Consider the following 11,791-nt stretch of genomic DNA (forward strand, 5'->3'; position numbering starts at 1 on the left):
AACTGTTAAAATAATGCTGCTTTTGTTTTATTTAATCTGTTTACAGACATTTTAATTGATTGGCAAGGCATGCAGAATTGGCAAAGAAACATTACAAGAACACATGCTTGGCTGAAATCTGTAGAAACAAGTACTAGTAGTGCCAATACGAGACATCTGGTCTATGTTGTCATAATGTAAATATACATACTTGAATTGATTTCTACTGCAATCGCTTTGCAAAAATAATTTGAACAATGAGAATTAAAGTTCTTTAAATACATTCCCTACATCATTTTTAAAAGTTATCACACAAAAAGTGGTAGTATGGGCACATTAACTCTCACTGTTGTGGGCCAAGGGGTTGCTCAGCTCATCACACCATTTTTCATGAGCTCTGTGCAGGATCTCACAAGATGTTTCATTGAAAATTTCTGCAACGAAAAAAAAAAGAGTGCAAAGTCATTCTGCTTTAACTGTACTGAACATATATTATGAGTTTGAAGCTCTGACAACAAATCTTGCAGACACGTAATTCGCTTTTCAATGCATTTAGAAAAGACCTATAGGATCTATTTCTCTGACATCATGTACATAATGAGGGTACATTGGCATATTTGTTTTAAACAAGATGAATAAAAGTACTTAATAAAGTTTGGGATTTCCATCATATTTATACAGAATAGGTCACAGATGTCAAAGTGAAGACTCTACCCTCACTTAATCAGCCCTGCAGTTCAAAGGAAACTTCCTGCCAATGTCCTCAACACAGCCAGACTTTCAATACCTATATCCATCCAGACTTCTCTGCTGTTATATTAAGACGTTGTAACTCAAGTGACTTTTACCTGATTGCCCAAGACCAATGGGCAGAGGCATTCTGACCAGACCTCCAGAATGTTTAAGCCTATCCTGCAAAGACCTTTGTATCAGCTCCATGGTACAGGCTTCATGCCAGACTGGCAGCTCCAGCTCCACCATACAGTTGATTATCCTTTGCTTCTCTTCTTCTGTCAAGTAACCACTTTCTTTGGCTACATACACCATGTAAGACATATCAATGTTCACTGCCTCTCCATGCAGCAGAGATGGGAGAACTTTCTGTATGAAAAAGAAAAAAAGAGATTGCAAAATGAGGAGTATTATAGACTAGCATTGAACCAAATAGTGGATCTTTATGTAAAATTTATATAAACCCACAACAACATTTATAGATACAATAGGATGCAAGTATTTAAATGTAGTTTTGCAATTCTGTATTAGGTTTGTTTAAGTTGAATAAATACCAACCCAAACTATAGATGTGCATTGTCAAGAAACAGAACAACTAACTTAAACCAGGAATATTGTGGAATCTTGAATATCTTCTGCTCAAGGGGAAGTTAGCCTCAGTGGATGTATCATATGTTGCAAAGCGTGCAAAGGGCCACCTATTTTATCCCCATTTGCAGAGCCAGGGCTGAAAACAACGTCACATTGCTTTTCAGCCAACCAACGCAAAATGGAGGGCACAAGAACTGTTGATGACATTGATAAATTTGACAAAAAGTGTTTTATACTACAATCACAAAGCAAATATTTCAAACATTTACCATCTCTAATGCTGGGCTGATTAGGTGGCCGAAGTCCACTAGTCTGTTAAGATCATCCTCCCACAGGTTTGGGGCTAGCTCCTCCAACATGGTTGTGATGGCTATATATGTTGCCTGTGATGCAGTCTGCAAGCAGTTGTTTCCATATGCACTATTATCAGCCTGGAATTTGGTGTCCAACAGCATATGGCCCTGTTCCTCAAGAATCTCAAAGAGGCCTCTGTGTTTCATCAAGGCCATCTGTAAAAAATAAAATATTGAAAATCTAAATGAGCATTTTGTGCACCAAATAATTAAATACGTACAATAATGAACTACCTGAATTCATCACCCAGAGACAATGATAATTACAAGTTCTATTTTTGCTTGCATTAGGTAGTGAGTCCGTTTGGCTCCTGACAGGTACTTGTACTGGTCAGTGAAAAATGATGATCATATTTTCACTGGAATTATTGGTTTTTCAGTAGCAGCTCAAGGTAAATATTACACAACTTGACTGTTATATACCTTTAACATCTCAGCCAGACCGTTAGAGATGTGTCTTCGGGGAACAGTTTTTATGAAGGACAGGTCTAGGAAGGAAGCGACAGGTGGAATGTAGGCACCCAGCTTGTTCTTGCAATTTGCAAAGTTAACCCCCGTCTTTGCTCCAACGCTTGCATCGATGTAGGCGAGTAGTGTGGTTGGTACCCTGATGTAAGGGGTGCGTCTTCTGTAAAGTGAGGCAGCCAGGCCCACTATGTCCAGGCATACCCCTCCACCAATTGCAATGATGGGCTCTGTGCGGCGGTCAAGAGAAAAATTGTTGACCTCTTCTAATATGTTCAAGACCATTTCCATGGATTTGTTCTCCTCAGTCGTGGGTAGTGCCAAAATCTTGTACAGAACATTGTTTGTCTCTAAATATTCAGTAAGCTTATCACCATAAATTTTGTAGACTTCTTGGTCAATGACCACAAAGCGTTTTATTGGCTCAGTGGATTTTTTTAAATCCTCAAGCTGCTGCGAGTCAGTGATGTGGCCAAGCAGGAGTGTGTCATTGCTTGGGTCCAGCAGGCCTCGGCTCTCAGTAACCTTGTATGTGAACACAATGGGGCTCACAACTGTCCAAGTGATCCCCTTTTCTGTCTTGGTCTCAAAGCTACAACACAAAACACATGAAGACATTATTATTGTAATAGGATAAAAAAAAAAACAATCACTGTAAACAATTAATTTGTTTAAATTGAACTCAATAAACTCTTTTGATGGATTGTTAGATACAATTGGCTCAAACTGATGCACTGAGCCCTCGGGACACTAAGGTTCTGTATTTGTAATGGTGGACAATATGTAAATATGTGACAGAAATAGAAATCTCATATTTCTAAGGAAAAAACATGAACTTAAAATATGGCAATGAAAATCACTTTCAGCAAAGTGTAAATTAAAGATAAAATAAGGCTATTGTAGTGTAAATATAGACGTTTATATCTTGGGACCATTTGTAACCCCCTTATTTTCCTCAGACAGTCCCTGGACTCTGATTTGAGAACCACTGTTTTAACTTGAAAATAAATTGTTTTAGCCTTACAATACAAATAGCAATAGCTTGAAGCAGTCTTTTGTAAAAAAAAAAAAAAAAAAAAAAAAAACCTGGAGGGGAGAGACAACACAGGAAAACACCAACACACCACAGCCCATATCAGCCGGAAACAGGCTTTGCCCACATCTTCTTTTATTCCCATTGCTTGTTGTAGCTGCAGTTTTTTTATTCTTTGGTGTTTTTTTCGTATTTTTATCCACACTTGTTCGCTACAGGGTAACATGCTAACACCATCCATGAACAAAACTTATTTCAGCGCTTTTGATGCTGTATGTACATCTGATACCTGTCAACCCACCTGTCATCCAATCATGGCTCTGAAGTAATGTCAATAGGGCTCAAGAGTGTGGTTCCAGAAGTAAAAATCCCACTAATTTTCTCAATATGGGGATTTAAGTATTAGCTATGTTATAACCATCCAAAGATATTACAACACTTCTATTAAGAATATAAACACAATAACAATGATAAAAGTTACATTTAAGAAGAAACGATAACATTAGCAATGGGTTGTGGGTTCCTCGACTCTGGAAGAAAAATATGTACACAGTTTTGTACCTTTGCGTATTTCTCTATTTTTCAATTCCATTTTTGCTCCAAATCAAATGTTTTATTGTTACGAGTATTTGGGTAGATGGTTGTCTTGGGTCAAGGCTTCAATCTTCTGATATAAGGATTTAGTGAAATGGCCATGTAGGATTTGATTTGATTTACTTCAAGGACCAGACCGGCGATCACTGTTCAATTAAAATGCATGTTGTTATCTTTTCTTTTTTTTTCAAATATCCATCTCAAATTCCAGGCTCTGCAGTTCCTAGCCAAATCAGGGGCAAAACGTTTTGGTGTAACTGATGGTTTAATCTCATAGTGGGTTTAAGGGTCGCCAATTGTGCCGTATTAGTCTGGACTTCACATGTTTCAAACTAAATTGATTGAGAACATTCTGTTTAATAATGACAAAAGTTGCCCTCTTTGAGAAAAATAAGTTCTAGGAAAAACTTAGCCAGTCCGACTTCTCACAAATAAGGGACAGATCATATTGTATGTAGCTTCTTCTATTACAGTACACACATGACCTCTGCAAGAGTACTGTACCTCCTGCAAATGTACAGTCAAAGTGAAGTGCAAAGCCTTTTTTGGTAGAGGTCAGGGTGGTTAATGTGAGAACCACATGTGACACTGACACATTGGCAAGCCTGCAGTTCTAATGTTACTCCTACTGTACCAGCAGTCAGCCTAAGTTTCCACAACCACAAGGCCAATGTTATCAAAGCACAACCGTACTTCTCCTCTTAATGCTTTCTGTTATTTATACCCAAGTTTCTTGTTTTTTTTATGTTTATCAGTGACAGTCCTCTTTGTGTCCATAAAATATTAAATACTTAGAAAGAGATACAAATATATATATAGAAATATTAAAAACAGTTGTAATGAGGATGCTTCTATATATTGTTTCATATTGTTAAATATGAAAGCTTAAATGCTTCATTAAAGTATATGTATTAAATAATACATGTCAGAAAGTGCTACTACTAACAAAGAACCATTAATCAATCAAAACATTTTTAATCAGAGAGTTCTAAATCTTTCTTTTAAACAAGGCAATCTAAGGGCACTTAAAAATAAATCTTTTGGTTTTTTTTTATCAGCAAGTGGCAGGCAAAAACTTCCTTTCAACATTTACAAAAACCTCAGACATATAAAAGAGTAACTTCATGACATTGCTTCATATGACTCACCGACTTTTTAATTGAATTCATGTGTACCTACCTATGTAATTGAAAAACAATAATATACTCACATTTTTGCAGCAGAGACAGAGTCAACTGTGTCCCTATTGACCTTCTTTCCTTGTTCTTTCCTGCATTTCCAGGTGTCTTTTACCCTTACTAAGCTGAACTCTGTTTTCTTTTCTTTTTGTCCATTGTCCTTCAGATGAACCTTTCCCATTCTTGCAGTGATGAAAGTGTGAAAAGAGCTTGCCCCAGGTCTGCAAGTCCACACCAGCAGTCTTTATATACAGAATTTAGAAGCCTGTGTTGTAAGGAGGAGCATGCGTAACCAGTGTGTCTACATGCCTTTACATGTTCCAGTTCAAGAGTTGTGTAACTTTAGCTAATAGTTATTTTAGTAATAGTTATAGTAATTTTATGGTAAAAAAATTATGTTGTGAGTGATAGTTAATAATGTTTGCTAATTATTTGTAATGCTATAATTTATGTTATGCTAATAGTTTAGTTTAACATGTTATACTCTATATAAAGTGTTTGTTAATGATTATGAAATATTTGTTAAACCTTTAAGAGATCGTTAATGAAACATCTATAAACATTACGTAAATACATGGACTATATATTTGTTACACTTTGTTAATGGTTAATACATATTTTGTAAAGAATCTATTAACGTTATTTGGATGCTATTACAAAGTTGCAACTAAAAATTATAATATCTTGTTCCAACTTTTTGATGACCACACAAATAATGTTTATAGCAGCGCTGCACAGTATTAATTAACCATTTACAAGTATTATAAACATCAGTTGCAACTTTACAATAACCATCCAGATAATGATGGTAGATGGTTTATAAACCAATTATTAACCACTGATGAAGTATGAATTATACATCTAATAAACGTTTATAGATGATTTACAAAGTATTAATAAGATATTATAATCTTTAGTTCCAACTTAATGATAGCCCTCCAAATAATATTAAAAGATGGTTTACAAACTAATTATTACGGTGGCCGGTAGGGGTCAAACGCTCAGCAACTGATGAAATGACATATATTTAGAAAAACGCGCAGCATATATAGAAACACTGCACATTCAAAAGCAAATGCAAACTACCACAACAAATGCAAAGCTACCGGTCAACAAGACCTAATTTCTCAAAGTTGTGTTTTTTCCCCCTACATGTTTTAAAGTCGTGTTTGCCTACAATAGAAAGTGGGGCATAGCCCCGGCGAAACGCTCCGGTGGGGTTTAGATAATAAATCCACTTCCCCGTCTCCCTCCCGCAAAAAACACAACTTTGACCTAAGGCTATAGAGATTACATGACCATGATTTGTACGTAACAGACATACATTCCAGTCTCAGCAAACACCTGTTCACAACATATGCTTGGCTCCTATCCCAATATAGATTTGCTGTTATGAGATGTTTTATATAGTTATAGCTTCACAGACCCAAAAGAAGAATTAGCTGGTAAACAGATTTAAATGATACATTTACAAAGTTACCAAGATGAAGGAATTCATGAAAGTTCATACTAACAGGTGGCAATCAGTTACAAATTGTGCAACTAGTAAACGGTGACTCTTGGCCTAGGTTCCTCATGTGGCACTGCTGCTGCTGTAACCTGACTAAGGAAGCTCCTTCTGACTGCTTCATACAGCGGGCAGATGTGGAGAAAGTGGACCTCTGTTTTTTATTTGTTCCAATTTACAGTTTTTACAGAGTCTCTTTGCTAAAGGTTTCCAATATTTATGAAGGCCTTTTAGAATTTATGATACCTGTAGCTTAATCTGTGCATTGTTAATATGCGTCTATGGGGTTTTTAACACTTGTGAGATATTCAGCTAAAGAGTACTCTCTTTTTAGTAAACAATAACGTTCTCATTTAGTGATGGATTTCATTTTATTTGGCATATATTCAATTGGTTTTTAGTTGATAACTTTCTTTGATAGATTTCAGAGAATCAGTCTTTGGCTACAACAAGTGAACCTGGAATCTGATCGCTTTTTTGATCATGATGAGAGACAGAGGAAATGTGTTTGTATATTAAGTTGTTTTCAACAAAGTTTGAAAAAAAGAAAGCCTGGATGTGACAGGATTGTTAATAGCACATAAATACACTGAGTATGTTAGCATGCACGTTGACATGTTACGTCATATTGTTATAGCTTGATTAGGCCATTTAATTGGAGAACTTTCCTTAGCCCACAAGCACTGGGGGAGAATTGATGGAAGTATGTCCATCACCAATACAGTAGGTGGCAATATGCCTCCTTTCAGCTGGTGACTATTGGACCTTCTTCTTGTTTACCTATTATGTCACATACTGAACAAGTGACAGACAAGTAAACAAGCGTCAGACTGTTTGTATGTCTAACGGTGAAAATATAGACTAATTTACAGCAAATTCTGTACGCTCTCTTTGCTTTACTTGTGGTACATATGACATGCACGCTACCCTGCTTATGGCGATATCTGAAGGCAGGGAGCGGAGGCGGAGCATACACAGAACAGTTTAGGGCCAATTGAGGTTTACATGTATTCAGGCATGAGTAAATGAACCCTCAACCGCATTAATAATAATAATAATAATAATTTATACTTTATTGATCCCGCGAGGGGAAATTTGTTTTTACACTCTGTCTAGTTAACATGCTACACAAACATAGGCCGAAATACACACACATGCACAAACAGGATCCTATGGACATGCACATGGAGATACTAATATTTTCTTTGTTTGCATAGTATGTTTTGGTTTAGGCTATAACTTTCTATAACTTTTGATGTTTTTTAACCCACTTCTCTCCAAAGTTGAAAAAACTGCGACTCGTGTTTAGTCTCGTGCAGCAGCCTGACTGAACTATGACAAGCATGCACGCGCGTTTGCGCCTGTTGTACAAGCTCTCAGTCACTCCCCTTACAAAGTCATTTGCGTGCTGTGATATAACATACACTCCACCACTACGTCGCTTTATATCACCACTCTACTGACCCCTTACTACGTAATCGTCACGCCCGGTTACTTAACTAAAATGACTTGATACTATTCCCAAAGTTCCTGACACCCCAGTGGAAGTCCTTGTGGATCTCTTAACAAAAGCTAATGAGATAGCCAAAACAAGTGATAATGTGCCAGAAGGGTTGACTCGTCACTTGCAGAAGGCCTTGGACATAACAAGTGAGCTGACCTCAGAAACATGTAATGTTTCCTATTCTAGATTACCAAATAAGCAATTGGTTGCTTATTGTTTAATAATATGTTGTTGTAATTATTACAATTTGTCATGAAGCCTTTAAAAGACCAATACATAGTTTAGTTTTAGGGTAAAAAAAAAAAAAAAACTTGCGTAAGTTATCTGCCCCTTAAAGTAAAATTTCCCCAGGCAAGTGGACAGCAATACAGTATTTCAATGTAATGTCTCGTTAAAAGATAACTTACCTTTAATTTTATTGAGTTTAAGTAGCATATTGCAAATGTAGATAATTGAATTAAAATGTCTCAGTTGGTGCTCCATTAGAAATGTTGTAGTTGATCATGTGAATGGAATTTGTTCATTATGCTTAAGAAGTCAGATTGTTGCTTTTTCATGTTCATATTTCTGAAGATTATTAAATATTTGTTCCTGGAAAGAATAGGCTCAAAAACATTTTCACATTGACCATTTACGTAATATTTTCTTTGTTTGCATAGTATGTTTTGGTTTAGGCTATAACTTTCGATAACTTTTGATGTTTTTTAACCCACTTGTCTCCAAAGTTGAAAAAACTGCGACTCGTGTTTAGTCTCGTGCAGCAGCCTGACTGAACTATGACAAGCATGCACGCACGTTTGCGCCTGTTGTGCAAGCTCTCAGTCACTCCCCTTACAAAGCCATTTGCGTGCTGTGATATAACATACACTCCACCACTACGTCGCTTTATATCACCACTCTACTGACCCCTTACTACGTAATCGTCACGCCCGGTTACTTAACTAAAATGACTTGATACTATTCCCAAAGTTCCTGACACCCCAGTGGAAGTCCTTGTGGATCTCTTAACAAAAGCTAATGAGATAGCCAAAACAAGTGATAATGTGCCAGAAGGGTTGACTCGTCACTTGCAGAAGGCCTTGGACATAACAAGTGAGCTGACCTCAGAAACATGTAATGTTTCCTATTCTAGATTACCAAATAAGCAATTGGTTGCTTATTGTTTAATAATATGTTGTTGTAATTATTACAATTTGTCATGAAGCCTTTAAAAGACCAATACATAGTTTAGTTTTAGGGTAAAAAAAAAAAAAAACTTGCGTAAGTTATCTGCCCCTTAAAGTAAAATTTCCCCAGGCAAGTGGACAGCAATACAGTATTTCAATGTAATGTCTCGTTAAAAGATAACTTACCTTTAATTTTATTGAGTTTAAGTAGCATATTGCAAATGTAGATAATTGAATTAAAATGTCTCAGTTGGTGCTCCATTAGAAATGTTGTAGTTGATCATGTGAATGGAATTTGTTCATTATGCTTAAGAAGTCAGATTGTTGCTTTTTCATGTTCATATTTCTGAAGATTATTAAATATTTGTTCCTGGAAAGAATAGGCTCAAAAACATTTTCACATTGACCATTTACGTAATATTTTCTTTGTTTGCATAGTATGTTTTGGTTTAGGCTATAACTTTCGATAACTTTTGATGTTTTTTAACCCACTTGTCTCCAAAGTTGAAAAAACTGCGACTCGTGTTTAGTCTCGTGCAGCAGCCTGACTGAACTATGACAAGCATGCACGCGCGTTTGCGCCTGTTGTGCAAGCTCTCAGTCACTCCCCTTACAAAGTCATTTGCGTGCTGTGATATAACATACACTCCACCACTACGTCGCTTTATATCACCACTCTACTGACCCCTTACTACGTAATCGTCACGCCCGGTTACTTAACTAAAATGACTTGATACTATTCCCAAAGTTCCTGACACCCCAGTGGAAGTCCTTGTGGATCTCTTAACAAAAGCTAATGAGATAGCCAAAACAAGTGATAATGTGCCAGAAGGGTTGACTCGTCACTTGCAGAAGGCCTTGGACATAACAAGTGAGCTGACCTCAGAAACATGTAATGTTTCCTATTCTAGATTACCAAATAAGCAATTGGTTGCTTATTGTTTAATAATATGTTGTTGTAATTATTACAATTTGTCATGAAGCCTTTAAAAGACCAATACATAGTTTAGTTTTAGGGTAAAAAAAAAAAAAAAACTTGCGTAAGTTATCTGCCCCTTAAAGTAAAATTTCCCCAGGCAAGTGGACAGCAATACAGTATTTCAATGTAATGTCTCGTTAAAAGATAACTTACCTTTAATTTTATTGAGTTTAAGTAGCATATTGCAAATGTAGATAATTGAATTAAAATGTCTCAGTTGGTGCTCCATTAGAAATGTTGTAGTTGATCATGTGAATGGAATTTGTTCATTATGCTTAAGAAGTCAGATTGTTGCTTTTTCATGTTCATATTTCTGAAGATTATTAAATATTTGTTCCTGGAAAGAATAGGCTCAAAAACATTTTCACATTGACCATTTACGTAATATTTTCTTTGTTTGCATAGTATGTTTTGGTTTAGGCTATAACTTTCGATAACTTTTGATGTTTTTTAACCCACTTGTCTCCAAAGTTGAAAAAACTGCGACTCGTGTTTAGTCTCGTGCAGCAGCCTGACTGAACTATGACAAGCATGCACGCGCGTTTGCGCCTGTTGTGCAAGCTCTCAGTCACTCCCCTTACAAAGTCATTTGCGTGCTGTGATATAACATACACTCCACCACTACGTCGCTTTATATCACCACTCTACTGACCCCTTACTACGTAATTGTCACGCCCGGTTACTTAACTAAAATGACTTGATACTATTCCCAAAGTTCCTGACACCCCAGTGGAAGTCCTTGTGGATCTCTTAACAAAAGCTAATGAGATAGCCAAAACAAGTGATAATGTGCCAGAAGGGTTGACTCGTCACTTGCAGAAGGCCTTGGACATAACAAGTGAGCTGACCTCAGAAACATGTAATGTTTCCTATTCTAGATTACCAAATAAGCAATTGGTTGCTTATTGTTTAATAATATGTTGTTGTAATTATTACAATTTGTCATGAAGCCTTTAAAAGACCAATACATAGTTTAGTTTTAGGGTAAAAAAAAAAAAAACTTGCGTAAGTTATCTGCCCCTTAAAGTAAAATTTCCCCAGGCAAGTGGACAGCAATACAGTATTTCAATGTAATGTCTCGTTAAAAGATAACTTACCTTTAATTTTATTGAGTTTAAGTAGCATATTGCAAATGTAGATAATTGAATTAAAATGTCTCAGTTGGTGCTCCATTAGAAATGTTGTAGTTGATCATGTGAATGGAATTTGTTCATTATGCTTAAGAAGTCAGATTGTTGCTTTTTCATGTTCATATTTCTGAAGATTATTAAATATTTGTTCCTGGAAAGAATAGGCTCAAAAACATTTTCACATTGACCATTTACGTAATATTTTCTTTGTTTGCATAGTATGTTTTGGTTTAGGCTATAACTTTCGATAACTTTTGATGTTTTTTAACCCACTTGTCTCCAAAGTTGAAAAAACTGCGACTCGTGTTTAGTCTCGTGCAGCAGCCTGACTGAACTATGACAAGCATGCACGCACGTTTGCGCCTGTTGTGCAAGCTCTCAGCCACTCCCCTTACAAAGTCATTTGCGTGCTGTGATATAACATACACTCCACCACTACGTCGCTTTATATCACCACTCTACTGACCCCTTACTACGTAATCGTCACGCCCGGTTACTTAACTAAAATGACTTGATACTATTCCCAAAGTTCCTGACACCCCAGTGGAAGTCCTTGTGGATCTCTTAACAAAAGCTAATG

The 11,791-nt window shown here is 36.4% G+C and overlaps 1 protein-coding gene across 1 annotated transcript; it reads right to left on the reverse strand.

Annotated features, from left to right (window-relative positions):
* Positions 1 to 5,107, reverse strand: eevs (2-epi-5-epi-valiolone synthase). The gene is made up of 5 exons (XM_061042526.1): positions 4,958 to 5,107; positions 2,079 to 2,712; positions 1,572 to 1,811; positions 828 to 1,080; positions 1 to 413 (listed from the first exon to the last, which is right to left on the reverse strand). The coding sequence occupies exons 1-5, from the start codon at positions 5,104 to 5,106 to the stop codon at positions 316 to 318; spliced, it is 1,374 nt and encodes a 457-aa protein (XP_060898509.1). The 5' UTR covers position 5,107; the 3' UTR covers positions 1 to 315.
* Between the last annotated feature and the right edge of the window lie 6,684 nt (positions 5,108 to 11,791).

This window comes from Labrus mixtus, chromosome 7 (assembly GCF_963584025.1).
Source record: "Labrus mixtus chromosome 7, fLabMix1.1, whole genome shotgun sequence".
Taxonomy (NCBI): domain Eukaryota; kingdom Metazoa; phylum Chordata; class Actinopteri; order Labriformes; family Labridae; genus Labrus; species Labrus mixtus.